We start from the raw sequence: 21,182 nt of genomic DNA, 5'->3' as shown, positions 1-21,182 counted from the left end.
TACAACATTTTCGTAATTATTTTTTTTCACCTTAAATATATATTTTTATAAAAAACTTAATAGGGATTTATTGTTACTCTTCTTAAAATCTATCGAATGGTATTTTTTTCCACACCAAAATCGAAGTTTTTTGCGAATGTCCACTATTTAGCGATTTCGGACCACTGTGCGCCGGGAAGATTTGCGTCAAAAAAGTGAAGGAAAAAGGCCCAGGGCCCCATGGGCTCAAGGGCCTCCGCCCCCCAGCTAAGCCATGTCAAAAATAGACGATAATGCTTTCGCATTATATTCATATATTCATATTTTTTAAAATTTTTGTTGTTATCCCTGAGAATCCTACGATCAAGGTTTATTATACTATTTATAGTGCGTCAAGAAAGTGAAGAAATTAAAAAGTGGTAAAATCGTAGTGTCATCCCTTTTTTCTTAGATTGATTTGAAAGGGATGGCACTACGATGTTGCCACTTTTTAATTTCTTCACTTGCTTGACAGACTATATTTATTAATATGATGATACTCAATATATTTGTCACACTCTTACACTAGGATTTCCTATATAAATGAATGCCGGCCCACGAGAAAGCAATAGGTTCTCAGGCCGCACGACAGGAAAGTTACGCAACAGGTATTTTCAACCTGATATATCACTGAAGATGCTATCAGGGGGCCTCGCAAAATATATCTTGCCCACATCAAATTTAGGTCTAGCCCCGCCACTGATAATGCCTTCGACTTTCATATTGTTTTCTTTCTTTTTGCCTGACCAATTGACCATTCGTATTTTTAGGATTTTTGTGTGTAGTTAAAGGCAGTTTTGCATGATTTAAACACTAAACAGGCTATTAATATAATATTATTTTATGACTTCATATTATTATACAATTGAGGTCATACCTACTTACGATACGATAATGTATTAGTGTCTAAATTCTAAAGTGTAGTATTTATATGAGCAGATTAAATAACTTATTATTAATTATTACCTATATCTAAGGTACTAAGTATATAAATAAACTTTTACGCAGTAGCGGCGTTAGGAGCAGGGGGGGGGCGATGCTGGGCGACCGGCCAGGGCGCCAGATAAAAAGGGGCGCCTTACGCAAACAAAAGGGGCTCCCCCTTTTTTAGGTCTACCAGCACCAGTGCCCTGGAATAAATCTCTCCCAGGGCGCTGGTAGTGCTAAAAAAGGCTTTTGTTTGCATTCGGCGCCCCTTTTTATCTGGCGCCATGGGCGGTCGGTGGTCGCCCAGCTTCTCCCCCCTTCCGTAATTAGGTACCACAAAATGTGAGGAATAAGATGGGAATAAGCTATATAACATTTTCTATTCCAATCTTAAATTAATCCTTATCCCTGAGTGCAGCAAAATTGTAAAATGAAATGAAATAACTGAATTTTCATTAATCATTTTAGAATTTTGCTGCACTCAGGAATAAGGATTATTGTAATAATCACTTTTTTTTATGAGATAAGGGGGCAAACGAGCAAACGGGTCACCTGATGGAAAGCAACTTCCGTCGGCCATGGACACTCGCAGCATCAGAAGAGCTACAGGTGCGTTGCCGGCCTTTTAAGAGGGAATAGGGGAGGGTAGGGATGGGAAGGGAATAGGGGAGGGTAGGGAAGGGAATAAGGTAGGGGATTGGGTTTCCGGTAAACTCACTCACTCGACGAAACACAGCGTAAGGGCTGTTTCACGCCGGTTTTCTGTGAGAACGTGGCATTTCTCCGGTCAAGCCGGCCCATTCGTGCCGAAGTATGGCTCTCCCACGTATAATCACTTGGATTCTCATTGACTCTTGACTGGGGTACTTTTTTAATTTCTTCACTTTTATGCCAGACTATAACTTGATAAAGAGGCTTTTTCTACACAAATGATTATTATACATCTTAAGAATTTAAAGAAGAAGAAGAACATTAAAAAACATTATGTTAGATTGATGACACTGACATTATGTACGGCATTTGTCAGCACACAAATGACAGCTGTCATTAGTCATATGAAATTCGAATTTCGAGGCTCGTAGTTCGTACTTGATTTCGATTGATTTCGATATTCGGTGCAAATTTTTAATTTTGGCTTTGATACTGTTGATTGTTTATGTCGCGCCGAATCTACCGGCTGGGTTTTTGTTCGATAAATTAATTTAGAGCTTAACAATGAGTCATTTCAAACTAATCTCTTCAACAAAAGCTTCAGATGTTATACCCGTTTCAAAATTTGTTTCTGAAAAGACCGGTCTTACGGTCATCATTGCTAGTGTAGAAGGACCTCTCGTCAATGGATTTTTCTGTCTGGGTAAGCCTTATAATATTCATAGTCACATAAACTAGGTTTTAGTCGTATTGTTTCTTTATTTCTCCCTCTTTTAGCTACTGAAGCTCATGACGATGACGGGTTGCCGCACACTTTGGAGCATCTCGTTTTCCTGGGATCGAAGCGTTACCCCTACAAGGGCATTCTCGACCTGCTGGCCAACCGCTGCATGGCCCACGGAACGAATGCCTGGACTGATACGGATCACACTTGCTACACAATAGACACTGCCGGGGACGTCGGCATGCTGACTCTCCTGCCTATTTACATTGATCATATTCTACAACCTACTCTGACGGATGAGGGCTTCATAACCGAAGTCCATCACATTGATGGGGACGGTGAGGATGCTGGTGTTGTGTACTGTGAAATGCAGGGCAGAGAGAACACTGCTGATAGCAGGTACTTTATCAGCTGCATACATTGTTACTTCAACCATGGATTTTATCAAATGTTTAATTTTATTTTTTGTTTTAGATGTGAACTAAAACTCCAACGTGCCATGTATCCAAACAATGGTTACTCGTCTGAAACTGGGGGTATTATGAAAAACCTACGTGAATCAACTACCAACAAAAAAGTTAGTTTTAAATTATGTTTTAGTAAAAGATTCATCAGTAAAATATTTCCTTTCTATCTTTTTTTCGTTTATATTTTGTATCACTCTTTGTGATTATAGATACACAATATTACGAATCTGTATTATGTTGCAACATCCATTTTCCCATTGATTTTCAGGTTCGGGACTTTCACAAAAAGTTCTACAGGGCAGAGAATTTGACTATTATTCTTACTGGTCAAATAGAAGCAAAGGATGTTTTCGAGGCACTCAAAACAGTAGAGGATGACATCATAGCTAAGGTGACTTTAATAATTCTAATTTTGTAAGTTCAAAGCAGTAAATTGACATTAAAAGGTCACTTGTAGGTCCTCATTATTAAGCTAAGAGTGGTAGTAAAAATAATTATTATTTATTTTGCTGATTCACAAAGAGAACTAAGCTAAATACTATATATTTTACAAAAATTAAAAATAAAACACTATGGTATTCTGCAGTAATCATACATTTTTGCACAATGAAACATTTGCCTTTCCCCATAGTTGATGTTTATGCCAAAATGTATACTATAGGAGCATAAACAATGCAAATAAACTACTTCACTATATGATTACTACTACAGATTTTTGTTTCTTTTATTTATAGATCAATAATACATACAAGTTGTCTTGAGAATAAAGGCTTACATTTTCGTCAAGATATATTCATATAGTCAGCCCAAATAAAAACTATACGAAGTTCTAGGAACACTCAATAAAAATTAAAGTTTTGAAACCTGTTATGAATGTGTTGCATGATCTGTTGTTGTTGTTTTACATGCTATGCAATATTACTTTTCGGACGCACATGGTGTTTTGTAGTCTTGGTTGTCATAATTTACTTGACTCATCCACTTATGTTCTTACATGGTTCAGCAAATTCCAAAAGTTGTTTCGCAAAAGTGATGTCACTGGCCAAATTACCCAAAGCCTAAATTGTGTTGCAATTATTTGGACACTTTAACAGCAATTTTACAAGCTCTATAGCTTTGTAATAGCTATGATATTTTGGATTGATTCCCAAAGTGGTCCAGGAGGGAGCCCGACAGGGGTCTACGCTTGCGTGGAAAAAAATGGGGGTCCACAAGTCTTTAATGGGGGTCTATAAAAATGTATTTGGTGACCCGACTTCTCCTATGAATATAGGCAGCCAATGTCATAAGAAGCTCAGAAATTGTTTTTGTAAGAACTTGCATATTCCATAATATTCTGAAAGAGTGTGTCAAGACTCGCCAATGCCGCGCTGCCCGCCCGCCTAGTTAAAGCCGTGTCTGAACTTTGCCTATTAGCCTTGATAGCTACGAGGAAAGTACCTACACGTGCTAGAACTCATATGGTGGAAACGTGCCACTTTTCTGAATAATGATTAATTACTCAAGTGATGTCATAGACGTGCCATTGAATAATATTTTTCTTTGTAATCCTGATTTTTTTGAAATTATAAAAATGTAATGCCCCTAGCCTAACCTGGCGCTTTTGTAAAATAATCACTATAATAGTTTTGTGATTTGCTCAAAATTTCATGTCACGTGCCATTGGTTAGTCATCCCTGGCATATATGCGGATGATTTGTTGAAAAGCAAAGCGACTGTAACTTAAAATAATAGTGTTTCATGGATTAGTATTGTAGGGGGGAGGGTGTTACAGGGGGTCCGCAGTATGCACTAACACCTTAAAAGTGGGCCACGAAAAAAAGGAGTTTGGCAACCTATGACATAGACTATACTAGTCTTATGTTTGAGGCTTAGTTTAAGACTAAGTTTTGATTTAGTCATTTAAGTGTATTTAATTTGTTCATGTTTTTGTTTTTAGAAAAATGCAGAACCACAAGAAGATTGGGTAAAACCCTGGCAGACCATCCCACCTCCACCCAACTATGGAGATCTGAAAGAGCTATGGCCTGCTGATACAGAGGATTGTGGACAGGTGCTATAAATATACTTAAATGCTTATTAATAATAAATACATACATAATTAAGATGTTTGTAATATTGTTCCCAATTTTAACCAACAAAAGGACTTCTTCTAACTGATCATTTTTTCCAACTGAAAAGAATCGTCAAAATCGGTTTACATATGACGAAGTTACCCGCACACAAACGTAATTTAATTAAGAAACATACTGTTTTTTGAAGTTAGTTAAAAACATGAGAACTGTACTAGTCAGTAGTCCACATGTTCATATAAATTTAGTGTGTAAATTAGGAAGTTTATGTCTCGTACGGTTTAGATCATAACAATTTACTTGTTTAGGTGTACTTCGGATGGCGCGGGCCGCTGCTGCGTGATGAAGACGCGATGAAGTCGCTGACGGGATGCGCGGTGCTGCTGCGGTACCTGTGCGACACCGCCGCCGCGCCGCTGCAGCGACAGCTGGTGCAACGCGAGGACGCCCTGGCGGGAGACGTGAGTTGACTCAGCACGCAACTTCGTACGCACACGCCCCCGCGTACGCAGTGGCGTGCACGTACGCTCGCATATTATTATGTCCTGTACCACTACGGGGTGTTCGAGTTTTGAAATGGAAAACAAGGATTGTTGAGCAATTAAAATATTTTAACTTGTTTTAATTTTTTAAATTGTTAACCAATTAAAATATTCTTCTACGATTGTCTAATATGACGATATACATGGCAGACATACACGCTTGGTTCTCTCTATGATTTTATATGATATTTATTTTTAGGTTTCCTATGGTCTAACGGAAAACATGGCGGCACTCATCAAGGTCGAATTGAACAATGTTCCGATCAACAAGTTGGAGGAGGCGCGAGACGAGGCTCTAAAGTGCCTGAAGAAAGTCAGAGACGGCGAGGAGAGTTTGGACATGGAGCGTATAGTGAGACTGGTGCAGAAACAGCTGAGGGAGACTATCGCCAGCCTCGAGTCGGATCCGCACCACGCGCTGGCTTTCAGGTGCATCGGTGACGCGCTGTACTCAGTAAATGAGAGTGACGTAAGTATTGCTATTTAGAGGTCAAATTAATGTTTGTTAGCAATTCGTCACTAAAAGTCTATACTTACAATATTATAATTGGGAAGAGTTTGTTTGTTTGTTTGAACGCGCAAATCTCAGGAACTACTGGTCCGATTTGAAAAATTCTTTTACTGTTGGATAGCCCATTTATCGAGGAAGGCTATAGGCTATATTTTATCACGCTAAGTATAAAAGGAGCGAAGAAATAGAGGAAAATGTGGAAAAAACGGGGGAAATTATTTGAAAGGGCTTATTTGAACGCGCTTATCTCAGGAACTACTGGTCCGATTTGAAAAATTCTTACAGTGTTAGATGTCCCATTGATCGAGGAAGGTTATAAGCTATATTTTATCACGCTAAGAATTTTTCAAATCGGACCAGTAGTTCCTGAGATTAGCGCGTTCAAACAAACAAACAAACTAACAAACTCTGCAGAATTATAATATTAGTATAGATTGGTTATTATAATTATAATTAGCTGTCCCGGTGAACTTCGTGTCACTTAAAAACCTTCCCTGGACTTCTACGAATATTTTAAGACTAAAATTAGCCCAATCCGTTCAGCCGTTCTCGAGTTTTGCGCTTAGCAACACATTCAGCGACTCATTTTTATATTATAGATGAACTACTGGAGCAATTTTTATGTTATTTGGCAAACATGAAGAATAGAACACGTGAAGGGACATAGGCTATTTTTTGCTGCAAAATGTACGGTTGCGTGAAATTCCTAAATTACGCAAGCGAAGCCGCGCGGAACATCTATATATAATAAAATCGTAGGAAAGTCAATTCTGTATATTGAATCCCATCAAAAACATCCTGTAAAAAAAACAAGTCGCAACTCAGTTTTTATACCGTACTAGCGGCCCGCCCCGGCTTCGCACGGGTGGACATTGATTTTTAAATATTTTTTTTTTCAATCTTTATTTCTTAGTCAATCTTTATGTTAAGCAGAACATAAAAATGGTTTACACTAAACGTAATGAATTAATGAAGCACTATAATATTATCCCATCAATGAAGCGGCACCCGGCTGTCACATAACTATTATATTATAAATCTATTGTGTCTGCGATTCCCATGATCGAGGTAATAATAATTAATATTTACGTGGACTCTCCGGGCGAGCACACCCGCGCGGCGCGCCTTGACGACACCCAATTCGCAACGTGCAGCAGAAATCGTAATATTTTAATTTCGCTATAACATTAAAACCAAACGTCCAATTTTAATCATTCAAAGACCAAATATTATCTACATTAACTGTACTTAGTAATGAAATAATTTATTTTGATAAGAATTAATGCCATGAGTAAAATAAAGGCATTTAAATGTAGTCCAAAAACATTTCAAGATTTTTTAATAAAAAAATGGTTATTGTGCCTCACTCAACATAGATAGGTATAGTGTATCGCGGACTTTTTTGTAGATATTTAAAAGATCTACAATTACTTAGAATATTTTATGGTTCTATCTTTTATAGTTTAGGCAGCGTACGCGAAAAATGTAACATTTCTGGTTGATTTTTTACACCTTGCGTCCGAAACTCCCAAATATCTTACGGAACTCTATTTTTTTTTTCAAAATAAAATTTAGCCTTTGTTCAGCAGAATTAATGTAGGATTCCAATGGTAAAAGAATCTTTCAAATCGGTCCAGTAGTTTCGGAGCCTATTCAAGACAAACAAACAATCAAATCTTTCCTCTTAATAATAGTAGTGTAGAAAAATGTATGAGATCCATGCAATACCAATTCAGTTAATTTATTCAGTCCCTACCTAGGGGACCTTCAGTCTCAAGTTATTACGTAAGTTAATATCATATCAATATTAAAAATCTTTTACGTTTTACAATATTCGTATTTTACGCGATTTTTTGATTCCACGCGAGCGAAGCCGCGGGCAAAAGCTAGTGCTTCATATATATAGACACCTATCTACAACTATTACTCCTTCTAATATACGTACGAAAATATCGATGGTACCGGTACAATGATTCATAAATTACAATTAATGTAACTTTGTAATCTTATGCATGTATATATGGGATAACAAAGTTATTCACGAAGTTAGAGAAAGAAGAAGAAAACTGGACAGTAATTATGAAATGTTTATTAAGTTTTCCCTTAATTAAAACACTAAACACTAGCTAGATATCTCTCTACCGACGATAAACCGAGATATTGATGGTAACGGGTACAATGATACATAAACCGCAAATGTAACTTTGTAATCCTATACATTTATATGGGATTACAAAGTTATTTACGAAGTTAGTGTATCTAGAAAACTGGACAGAAATTTTGAAATATTTGAATTTTTCCTTGGTTTAGACACTAAAAACTAATTATATTCTAAGTTTGAAGGTTCTATGTCTGCTAGAAGTGCCTTAGACTTTTGGTGATCGGTCAGTCAGTCAGTCATTCAGTGACAAAATTAAGAAACTTTAACAAGTTACAGCTCTTAAACTACTCGTTCAAATTGAATAAAATTTTAAATATCCCGTGGATATACAATGCTTGCTTGGCAACTGAAAATTCAGGCTTGTTGGTTTATCCACAGTGAAGTTATAGGGGGCCAAAAAGAGCCTGAATTGGTTCGAGAAAAGGATGGTACGGCCGTGCCGCTTTTTTGCTCGACTTGGCGGGGGCACTGCCGTGCCCCCAGATATTTTTGTACAATAAATAATTATTAGGGATGTGCTAACTACTATGCTAACGTGGACGAAGTCGCGGGCAACAGCTAGTTTATAATATTTTTGGCGCCTGCAACAACACAGCAAAAATGCTTGGTTATGAAAATCTCTACTGTCTGGCTATCACAGTTCTTTCGCTTCTAAACAGCATAGGGATTAGGGACAGACAAAGTTATATTAGTTAGGACGTATATTGGCTTCAGCAAAGCCACAGACAAAACCTTATTAGGCTGCCTTCACATTAAGTCGCGAGTTGTGCGGAAGCCGCGCGACTTAATGTGAAGGCAGCCATACTCATCTGTTTAATATACATGTTGTTATTTTGCAGTTCATATCCCGCATGAACCCCCAACAAACTCTGAACGAGCTGATGGAAGAGAAGGCGGAGTACTGGCAGGGGCTGCTGCGGAAATACTTCACAGATGAGCTGGTGACCATCGTCGGGGCACCCAGCATAGAACTACAAAATAAGTAGGTGGATTTTTTCTTACTTGTAAGAGGGCTGGCTAATGATGGCACAGGATCAAGAAAAATGGAAGACCCTAGGGATGGCTTTTACCTAGCAGTGGGGCAGCATAGGCAAATAAAAAAAAATACAAGAGGATTTTCAATAATTTATTTTTAGACTTAAAATCCTGCTAGAGGTTGTGCAAGATTAATATAGGGAATATGAGATCATGGGAACCATATTATAATCATTGATTTTATATTTTATACCTAAAAGTGTTATAAAACAAAGTCTTTTTTAGAATGGCGGAAGAAGAGAAGAGTAGGATAGAACAGCAGAGAGCTGAATTGGGCGAGAGTGGTCTAGCAGAAAAGGCGAAACGACTTCAGGCGGCTATGGAGTTCAATGAGGTTATTATTATGGTCATCTTATTAATTTTTTTACAAAATACTTTTATCACATTTCGGCATCATTTCGGGACCACGTATTTTTTTCAAAATTTCGAACGAAATTAGTGATAATAAGATTTTCAGTGAAACTAAGTGCAGGAAAAGTGAAGAAAAGTTCCTGGTGCTATGTATGTTATGAAGCAAATGTTTTAATGCATCTGACGATTAAAATATTGTAGTGTTATTTTGTTTAAATATATACACAGGTTGTTACAAAACTAAGTGATATTTCTTTCGGGGTGTATGGGGTAGCAGCGCTAAAAGAGCTATTTTTTGTGATTTGTATGGGCAAAGTCATGACACTGGGGTGCTTGCCCATATTACTCACAAGAAAAATAGGCTATATACTTTCAGCGCTGCTACTTTCACAGTGAACTTATAGGGTGCATAGGGAATACATACACACCCTAAAGTATTATCACTTAGTTTTCTTACAACCGGTATAATAATAATTAAACGTTTCCAGCAATATGAACAAACAAAAGAGGAATATTTGAAAACCTGGAGTGAGGAACATGCAGAGCAACTTTCAAAATTGCCGGTTGTTGATATGAATCACGGTGTCAATGTCGGTGATCTGGTTATTCTGAAGGAGGACGGACCTCCTCAATACATTATAGGACGAGTCGATCGAATATTCCCAGGACGGGAGGGCCCTCTTTTCGATATTAGAACTGCCTGGGGTATGGCGCGTCGTTCTCTCAAAGGTTTCAGAAATCTCGGTGAGCAGTCTAATACGGAGAGCGAACAAATGAAACCTGAAGAATGTGATAACAGTCAAATAAAGCCAGAAAAAAGTTGTAATGAGCAAACAAAACCAGAAGAAAGTTGTAATGAACAAACAAAACCAGAAGAAAGTTGTAATGAACAAACAAAACTAGAAGAAAGTTGTAATGAACAAACAAAGCCTGGAAAAAATTCACACAGTCAAACAAAGTCTGAAGAGGATTTTAACGACCAAACAAAGCAACAAGAACATTTTGATGATCAAACGGAACACAAGGAGGATACAAACAGCCAGACAAAGCCTCAAGAAGATCCTAACAAAGAAACAAAACCCGGATGTGATTCTAACGTCAAACTGGAGACTGGATGTCAAAGTAAAGACGCACAGTCCAAAGCTGATTCTGAAGGCACAGCTAATCCCCAAGATAATAACAAGGGCCAAATGAAAAAATTTGATTGTAGGAATGATCAAACAAAGGCCCAAGAGAATGCTAATGTTCAAGTTCTGCCTGGAGATAAGACTAATCAAGAAACTGGTATTCAGTAAACTATATAGTTTTTTGATTTTTCTATATAGAATTGGAAGAAACTATTTACCTACTTATTATGCCACAAATCTGGAAATGCTCGAATATTGTATTTTTATTAATAATATTATATTAAATCATATATTTTTGTGTAGTGAGTTATATTATATGTAAGCATACCGTCCATTTAGAATTAAATATATTTTACCGTATTTGATTTTTTTTTGGTTTCCGATAGGCATCATGGGTAGCTTTTCTGTATGGCGCGTGACGCCCGAGAGGAGATAAAATGTTTACCTGTAAAACTATGGTGAAATTACATTTTTCAGAGGTTTCCCCTAAGTGAAAGTGGCTTTATTTGTCACGTATTTTACGTGTACAGTGTTAGTTTTAGGATATTGCATCAAAACTTACACTTCAGGAGTCCTAAACATTTTATAAATATATAACGCCAACACCAGCAAAATCTCACATCAACATAATTTATTCTTATAACTAACTAGCAGCCCGCCCCTGCTTCGCACGGGTATGAAACAAACATTTCTAAAGTTGGTGGTGTTATTAACCCGGCGAGAGTGTGGTAAGATGGTAGTCTTAGTGTCTACCCACTAAAAAATTGTGTGTGCTCCGCTTTCACTTTCCACTGTCGAGTAAAAGAGTTTTCAATGCGAACTACCCTGCCAAAATGAACCTTTATTCAAATGGATGTATTTGGATAACCCACGAATAATAAAAACTAAGGAAACGTAACTCCTATACTTCAACCGTTTTAAATTTGGTTCCGTTTCGCACACTAAAATATGACAATAGCTATGAAACACTAACGCTCAAATTTACGAAAAAAAGCCGTTTACAATAATTATTGTCACTTGTATAATTACATAAAATTATGCATGTATTCGGGTCTCTTTTTGCATAAAGTATGCATGTATTTTTTTTTTAGCTTTTTGTAGCTCGCGGAACAATTTTTTGACGCAGTTACTCTTTCTTAGTTTTTATTATTCGTAGAATACATCATTTCCTTTTTTGATTTGATTTGTTGAATTCAGATATTTCATTCAAAAACTACCACTTAAACAACGTTAATTTGTTTATAAAATGCTATAAAAAGTAGATACATTTTTTGGCGTTATACATGACTAGCATGTAATATCCCGTTCTACAATAAAACGAAAATAAATTTATCAATATAGCCAAAGGTTTACAACACCTGATAAAAATAAGTTACTCACCTTCCATTTCTGTTTGTACACGTAAATAATCACTTTTAAATACTTGAAATGAACTATAATTCCGTTCACGTTCGCTTTTGGGTCGCTACTAAAAGAAAAACAATTGGAAACAGACGAAACAGCGATAAATTACAATCCCTGGCGGGTGGCGCCCGAGAGGAGATATCAAAGTTCCTGGCGGTAGGCGCCTCAGAGGAGATACGAAATATTTGTTCACAGCCAGGCGCGTGAAATTGTCAAAAATGACACCGCACTGAATCGGTTAAAAGGCCGGCAACGCACCTGCAGCTCTTCTGATGTTGCGAGGTCCATGGGCGACGGTAGTTGCTTACCCGGTACGGTATGTGACCCGTTTGCTCGTTTGCCCCCTTATTTAAAAAAAAATTCAGACTATGAATAAATGTATCTGATAGTACCAAGGTTTCTTTTCAAGCTTTAGTCTAAGCAGCTTGAGTTGTGAGAGTAAAATCTTTGGTAAAATCAAATTAGTTCTTACAAATAACTGCGTTCCTACACATAACTGCGAATTCGCATCGCATCGCATCGCAAATATCTGCGACAAAATTCATAATAAAAATGACATTACGATGCGATGCGAATTCGCAGTTTTATGAAGAGGTTAAAGTATGTATGTTAGTTGTAAGAGTGACAAAAATCTGATGGATTTTTTTAAATATTTTGGTTCTAATTCCAGCGGCCGCCGCCAGCGGGCGTGCTGTCGTCGGTGCCGGTGCCGCCGTGCGACAACCTCAAGTGCCACAAGATAGCCACGTGGAGCAGCGACGCCGCGCCGTGCCCGCACCTCGACCTGGAGGCCGTGCCCATGTACGCCAGGGTCCATAGTCTCAAGACCAACCTGATTTATGTGAGTTTGTAATGCTGGCTTCTCACGGCGCGTAATATCACGAGCCGCGCTACCAGTTCATATAAACATCACGAGCGGCTTGAGAGTTGAGCCACGACTTTAAAGTTACCCACTTCAATCGGATCGGACGCGCCTGCTGTGCTGTGCACGACGCGTGGCTCGAGCTGACGCAGCGCTCGTGCGCACGTTATGAGAAGCCAGCATAAAATATGCACCAAGGTATACTATGTTTAAAGTAACTAGTTCCGGCTGCTACGTCCGCGTGAAAAAATGTTTTTGGAACCAGAAGTTTCATCCCCTGTTACCCACCATAAGAGGGTACGCTTTTCATGGTTGGGCTGTGCGTTGATCTGTCAGGAAATTCACTTTGCCACTTGCGTAAGTAATTAACAGAAAATCTAAATTCTAAACCTTATGGCTAATTGTAAAAAATATGCATGTTTAATCTTAAAAATCTTATTGTTGTAGCACAGAGTAACTAAAAATACTATGTTTCCAATGCATGCAATGAAATGCAATTAAAGTAATTAAACACTCCTCGTTTCAATTACTTTAATTAATGTGTGACGGTACCCACAATAGGCATGATGACATTTTTTTTTTTATCGGTAATTGAAAAACACTTAAAAAGAGAAACATCGTTGAAAGAATGACTCTGATAGCTTAAAAATTCACCAAGATATGACAATTCAAATATCTCATCAAAATACGCTCCATACAAAGTGCTACGAAAGTATGACGTCAGTCTTTCGTAGTTTGTACGCATCGGGAGACAACTTTGTTCGACAGGTATATTAATTATTGCGTTTATGAAAGTGGTTTCATAACAAAAGTTGCTTTTAATTGAATAAGTTATCGAATTGTATACAAATATTAAGAAATTTAATTGAAAAAAAAATCGATTTGAATATCCAACTTTGAAGGTGCATGCATAACAAAAAAAATACAAATACTATCAAGCTGAAATTTTGGGAACACTTATTTTTTACCGTGATTTCTTTATTTTATTAACAAAATTTGCTAATATTTGACTTTGTCATCATCCCTATTCGCCTAACAATCCTGCATCGCGGGATCGAAGTTTCGCAGAACGGCAACGTCGTGAACAACGTCTGAAATGACGTCAGTGGGCTTCGGCCTGACCGAGCGTGCTATCTCGCTCGCGTCGGTCGGAAGATCTTCCTTTTCCACCACTTATTATAATACTCAAATAGTAACCCAATTCCATTTCCAGATGACGGTGATCCTAGACACGACAACAGCGTCGCAGTCGACTCGTCGCTGGGTGCCGCTGCTGCTGGACTCGCTCGCGCAGTGCCCCGTGCGGCGCGGCGGCGCGCTCGTCCCGCACGGCGACGTCATCGCCGCCACGGAACGCCTCACCGTGACGTTCAACACCGCCACCGGCTTCGGCAAAGCCGGCAACTTCGCCGTCGGCAGCTTCGGCAACATGATCAATATCGATATACGGGTAAATTGAAAACTCACAAACTACCTTTTGGACCGGATGGTTTATTTAAAAACTATATCACGCCCGCAACTCTTTTTTTCCGGGACCCTATATTTCTCCGGGCTGAAAAGTATATCGATACCCGGCCAAATCGGTTCAGCGGTTTGGGAGTGAAGAGGTAACAGACAGACAGACATACTTTCGCATTTATAACATTAAAGTATGGATATTTGTATGGATTTTGAGGTCCGATTAGAAAGCGCTACCAAAACTATGGATTTGGATATTACATCGCTATAAGCATAAAACGAGTTATAAATTGAGCAAGCAGCTAATAAAAATTTACTAACTTGCAGTGCGTGCCTTCAGATTACGAGGAGGTCGTGAACCTCTTGTACGAAGTACTGTACTGCGCCGAAATCACCAAGGAACGCCTACTTGTGTTTGTGCAGAGATTGTTGAACGATGTAGCTCAGGTATGTTGATTTTTAATTAAGAAATATATTTTAATTAAAAAATATCTACTAAAGAATATAACAAGTGCAATTTTAAAAATGTATAACAACTAGCAATTGAAGGTAAACAGTAAAATTCCAGGTTCACAATGATTCCTTAGGTTTTACGCCAATGCTATTCATAATTTATTTATTTATTTCGATTCACCAACAGAATATCATCTCACACATTAAAATAAAAGACAAAAAATAGTAACTTATATAGGTTCAATGCCTTTTAATGACAGGTGAAATACAGCACGTAATGGCGACAAAGAAATTAGTGATTTAGACACGGATGTATCCTCAAAGCTATTCACTTATTTCTAACGTTTCTGTTTCCAGGTCCGTAGAAACGGCAATAAAATGGTGTACGACATCCTTCGGGACAGCGTGTACAGCAAAGACAGCAACGTGCACTGGAGCTCTGTGCTGCGACAACAGAAATTCCTCAAGAACATTCTGGAACGCCTCAATGCCAGTGACGACTCCGCTGAGGCGGTCCTGAGAGAAGCGAAAGAGGAGTTTAAGAATATGACCAAACATATCTGGCTGCATTTGGCAACCGACTTCGAGCGGTATAAACTTAGCACTGAACCGTGGAAGAAGTTTGCCAGGGACGAGCTTACGAATGCCCCGTGAGTGTGCCTTTGATACTGACTCAATATGCATTACTCTAACTTAAACACACGACGATTATGTTACGGAAGACGATGTTTGAACCCCCGCGATTCCTTGCCCCCTCTGCCCACTGAATTTAAAAAAAAAAAAAAAAATTTAGCATATATTTCGGATAACAAATTCCAGGATCAATCCAGATTCTAGGATCAATATTTCGATTACTCAATCGAATAACAAATTGCTTAATATATTATATTGCACACTCAAATATACTGTCCTTTATCTGTGGTTGCCTGAAAGAAATTACTACAGTAGGGCCTCGTTAATCCGGAGAGGCAAGAACACGTCCCTTTTGCGGATTATTGAGGCGTCCGGATTATAGTATGCAATATTTAATGTTAATAAAACATATGTTAAACCTTAGTTTCTTTAATATATATTTTTTAATATTAATGTCTAATATTTACGTGGCGGCGCTATGATCTTAGCGAACGCGCTAAATTGACACTGTACTACGTATTATGCTGCGGCCGCACAAGCGTCTATTGTAAGAAGCTTCGTGCTATGAGACGATACCATTGGACGATACACGCAGATCGTCCAATGGTATCGTTTTAAGCACGAAGCATTACGCAGGTGCGGCCCGGGCATTACACAAAAGGCGATAAACAAAAGACTGACGGCGCATTTGGCTCATGACAGTCCGCACCTACACTGGCCGGCCTCTCCCGCGAATCCCATTGCCCGGCCGGATTACAGCGATCACCGAACAAGCGGTTGTCCGGATTACCGAGGCCCTACTGTAATTATTAATAACGCTGCCATTATTGTTGGACACTGTGTTAGTTAAAAATTGTTGTAATTTTAATATTTAGCATATCCAAAAATATTTATTATCAGGGTTAGCAAAGCGAGACCTAGTATATCCCACAACCTGAATTTTGCGGTACACTTTACGGAAAACTATCACGCCTAGAATTTTGTGGTAACTTCACGGAAAAACTATCACGCCTATTGATTTTTTTATTTAAATATATGTAGATGTGTTATCATCAGTCAGTCAAGGTTTTTTAGATGTAGATATGTGTCATCATCAGTCAGTCATGGTGTGACAACCTGACGACGCGAGCCCTCACAAAGCTCGGCTTTTAGCTAGTTATAATATCGTCTCTTCTTTTGTAGGCCAAAGCTGATGTTGGACGCGGAGCTGATGACGTCAGAGGCTGGTCAGGGCGGGTACGTGGTGGGCGTGGGCGGGCTGGAGTCCGCGTTCCTCGCCGCCCTCAGCCCCGGCCCGCGCGGCGCCGCCCTGCCTCACGCCGCGCCGCTCACGCTCGCACTCAACTACTTCACTCAGCTTGAGGTATGTTTGTCGGAGAAAGATATAAATAAAGATAATATTTCCATATTACTTTAGCATTCTAATCGTTTTAATTTTTTACTTTGCTGTGATTAAGAGTTATTTTTCAGAGATTTTTGTTTCGGTTAAAATAATGAACAATTTCTTATGCTTGCGTTGATCCGATATGTGACTGTCATTGTCTATCAAGTCCCATTTCCAACGTATCTATACAGACAGTAAATATTTTATTGATAAGAAAAAAGTGGTTATATTAAAATCCTTTTAATTTTTGACTGTGCAAAGATAATATTGTGAGGCTTCGCTATTTCTTACTCGGTTAGATTCTAACCGTTAGGATGATAAACACAACTAGTGTTTACTACTACCTATTCTATTCTGCGTTAACGTGATATACTATTTATGATTGTCACGTTGTCAGGGTCCGATGTGGCGTCTGATCCGCGGCTGCGGGCTGTCGTACGGCTACGGCGTACGGCCGTCCTTCTCGGAGGCGCGCGTTGTGTTCTCGCTGTATCGCGCAACCAACGTCCAGGCCGCGTACACCAAGGCCAAGTCCATCGTGGTAAGTTTGTCATACTGCGTTTAAGGCTATGGTGTGCGCGACGTGTACTCGCTCTACCGCATTACACCAGCGTTATTGGTATGTCCAAGCCGCCATCAACAAGGCCAATATCCTCATGGTGACTCTCTACTCGACTTCCCCGAGAGGGTTATTGACTTTCTATCTCTTTCTCCGTCTTTTCTACTTATCTCCCTTAGAGCATACAGAGCTATCGGCTAAAAGCGCTAAAACGACTCTCTTTTAAAAATTTTACTTAATCACGTGCTATTTTGTTTTTTCTTTTTTCCAGGACGAGTTTCTGGCGAGCGGCAAATTCGACGAGGACTTGTTCGCGTCGGCGAAGAGCACGGCGGTGTTCGAGACGGTGGAGAACGAGAAGTCCCCCGCCGACACCGTGCGCACTTCCCTACTCAACTACCTCAAGCAGGCGCCCGATGACTACACACAGTGAGTTTACATGACTGTAGAGTTGATTACTTATGTAAATAGTGAATTACTAAACAAGCTCTGTTTGTCTGGCACACAGAAATGACGTATACAGGGTGTAACAAAAATAAGTGATACCACTTTAGGGTGAGTATGTGTTCCTTGTAGAGAGTTCACTGTGAAAGTAGCAGCGCCAAAGGACCAAATTTTTCTTTCACTTTTGCATGGGCAAGCGCCCCAGCGTCACGAGTACCATACAAAAGTGTATAAAAAAATTGGTCTTTCACAGGAGGAACTGACTACGAGGAGCACGTACACACCCTAAAGTATTATCACTTAGTTCTGTTACACCTGTATATGGCAAAAATACTTTTGCCAACTGCCAATTTTTTTAGAATTGACTATAATTAAAACTTATTTAGACTTAGCACAATGTTACTTTATCTAGGCGAAAAGACAGGATTAGTCCTAACCAGTTTTCTAACCTAGCTAGGGCGGCACCAGTGCCGTAAATAGGGCGGTACCACCGGTGCCCAGGCACAGGGCGTAGACTCTGGGGCGGCACAAAAATGGCCAAACCAGGCAGGAGTATTATTTTTTCGGCTCCAGATAATAGTTCCCGTTGCGCCCCTAGAGCACGATTCCAACAGTAAAATATGCCTATACATTGCTTTGGGTATAATACCTAATAAACAGACGAACATATAATCTCCTCCTTTTTGGAAGTCGGTTAAAAAAGCAAGGGCGCAGTTGTAAAAGCTGGCGCAAAAAAGACTGTTAACGGCACTGGGTGGCACTTCACCTTACTTGATTGTAAATTGTAAAACAGTGTCTTAAATTTTTTGTACAATCAGGAAGATGATTTCTAGACAGATGGCGGACCAACGCTGGCTGGGTTTGACGTAACGTGACCAAATTGGTCACGTTACGTCAAACCCAGCCGACAGATCATAATTTAGGGTCAATTTAGACGCGACACATGGATGCATTTCTAAAACATTTCAAGTATGGATTTGACAGATTTACAAGACGTCTCACGCAATTGAAATCTGTTAATTCAGTACAAATTTAGGAATTCATCTACGCGTCGCGTTGCGGTCTGAATTAACCCTTATATTGAATTGACATAACTCGACCAAAATATGACGTATTGTAGGTCCGTCAACTGTCTATCACTTCTATCAATTTCCTCGATGGTATATTAACCTCTCAAGCCCCAGTAATGCTGGAATGCTGCACAAAAACTGTTTGAAGCCAATAATAAGTTGTAACATAATATGGAACGTGTACTCGCAGGCAACTAGTGTGCGCGCTCGGCGCTGTGGACGACGCCGGAGCGCGCGCGGCGGCGGCGCAGTGGCTGTCGCAGGTGTTCACCGCCGGCCGCACCGCTGTCGTCTGCCACCCCTCCAAGGTCAACGACCTGCAAGCCGCCTTCCGCAAGTATGTATCATGTTGACCAGCTGCTGTCACACTCGAAAAGATAACTTGAAGTTAAATTGACTATAAAGTATACTGGTCGGGAACTTTGACGGCGTATGTAGAAAAAATAAAATATGCGATTTAACATTAAGTATATATATAGCTCCTAGGAGCTGATTCAATTGAAGTCAATTTTCCCTGGACTTCGATTCTCCTCTGCTGTTAGTTACATTCTCGCTTGTATAATATTATGTTGATTAAATAGTCGTGATTATTTCATAGATTAACTTTAGCTAACTGTCGTTTTATTAGAGTTTCACTTGAATACCTTTTTTGCAGGATAAATGTGGAGTTGGATGCGTTCGAATCAATGGAAGCGACTCACTTCAATGCATAAGTATTATTTGCATTTACACCCAAGTTTTATTTTTGATTGTTATTATACTCACGAGCGTTAATTTTAAGCGAAACCTTATTTAAGTAAATATACACATGTTTGATTTTATATAACTGCTAGGCTGTGCCTTACATATTTGCTGTTCACATATTATCAACATTTTAATATTTTTATATTAATAAAAATCATATTACATTTACGATGGTTTTATTAAAGTAGGAAGTAAATAAAATACAACTTTAAATTTAATGATTTTAATTTTGTCACCTTTCATCTTAAAGCTATAATAATGTCTATACAAAAAATATAACTTAAATATATTGTTAAATATCCAGTGAACATTATAAATCATTTCACAACCGCGCCAACACTTGTTAAACCTCTCGATCCATATCGTAAAAATACCGTGCTGCCAACAGATTCCCGTCTATGACCTAATTACTTACAACAAATAAAGGCAAATACTAAACGACATTAACTTTACTGTTGCATCTACAATGACGGTTTCAGAACATGATAAAGAATAATGTTACTGCGTACGGCGTATGAAGCAGACTTGAAATAGCTTTTAGAACAAATATGAAACTAAAACACATTTCAAACTGAACTTGCTCTTTCTATGTGTTTATGCCTGAATAAAAAAAGTCCAATTCCTCTGTAATACTGGTACGTGTTACTACTTGAATGTAATTTAAATTTAAACTGGCCATTTCGTAATAATATTTTTTGTATAAGTAGGCCATCCATCAACCTCACTCACACGTGTTAAGCTAGCGTGTATAGTCGTAACTATAAATAACTATTTTAAAACTCGATTGTACATGCTATTTTATATACAGCTCTATATTCCGAAGAAAATATATTTGTTAGATGCTATGCATTATGAAGCACCAAGTTTTGTTCAATAACGGAGCTACTAACATCGCATAACTAGTATTATTTCTAACGGCATTAGAACACCACGATCCAGGGTGCCTTAACGACCTAAAACATAACGTTAATTAGAAGATTTGGTAAAACATTAAAATTACCTACGCTTAACATAAATTATTTACCCCTAGATATATCGAGTATAATTTTCTATACGAACCTAAAAATATTATGATACGAATGTTAAAATTATCGAAGAGGCGGCCCCATTTACATTGTACACTATATCATAAGTTTCCTGAATATATAGGGCATAGGGCTCAAAATAAACGTTGAAACAGCTGGAATGATAAAACTGTTTAACACTATTGGCAGATGCATGTCATTTGGGTTAAGTATCAATGTGAAAGGTTTCTGCACTTTTACTGTTGGCAAATTTCACTGAAATTAATTTTATTGTTATATTAGAGGTATGTCCTCGGTTTACACAGATGAATCAAACTTTTAAAGATCCACATTAATAGATAACAAAAAAGATTCAAAGTTATCACAGAGTTAAAACATTTTAATTTTTATTCAACCGAAACATTATATACTACTCGTACTATCGCGTGATAAAAACAAAATACTAACAGTTTTTGCATTCTCTTGAAAAATTTAAGATAAATAAACCGTTAACGAAGCAAACGTTAATACTTTTAAGACGTTCCGGCAGTAGCTAAATCTAAGAAAAATATTCACAAGTG

General features: G+C 38.5%; 1 protein-coding gene across 1 annotated transcript; it reads left to right on the top strand.

The window, feature by feature from the left end:
* The first annotated feature begins 2,014 nt into the window (after positions 1-2,014).
* On the top strand, positions 2,015-19,763 carry LOC121727391 (uncharacterized protein C05D11.1-like). Its single transcript, XM_042115218.1, has 18 exons — positions 2,015-2,299; positions 2,374-2,719; positions 2,795-2,897; positions 3,056-3,178; positions 4,727-4,840; positions 5,168-5,320; positions 5,601-5,870; positions 8,913-9,055; positions 9,334-9,442; positions 12,661-12,831; positions 14,066-14,302; positions 14,638-14,757; positions 15,121-15,413; positions 16,579-16,759; positions 17,178-17,321; positions 17,611-17,768; positions 19,044-19,190; positions 19,509-19,763. Exons 1-18 carry the CDS (start codon positions 2,161-2,163, stop codon positions 19,564-19,566), a joined length of 3,009 nt encoding a protein of 1,002 aa, XP_041971152.1. The 5' UTR covers positions 2,015-2,160; the 3' UTR covers positions 19,567-19,763.
* Positions 19,764-21,182: the final 1,419 nt, after the last annotated feature.

This window comes from Aricia agestis, chromosome 1 (genome assembly GCF_905147365.1).
Source record: "Aricia agestis chromosome 1, ilAriAges1.1, whole genome shotgun sequence".
In the NCBI taxonomy this organism is placed as follows: domain Eukaryota; kingdom Metazoa; phylum Arthropoda; class Insecta; order Lepidoptera; family Lycaenidae; genus Aricia; species Aricia agestis.
Note: the sequence above shows the minus strand (reverse complement) of the source record. Positions and strands in the feature narration are given on the sequence as shown.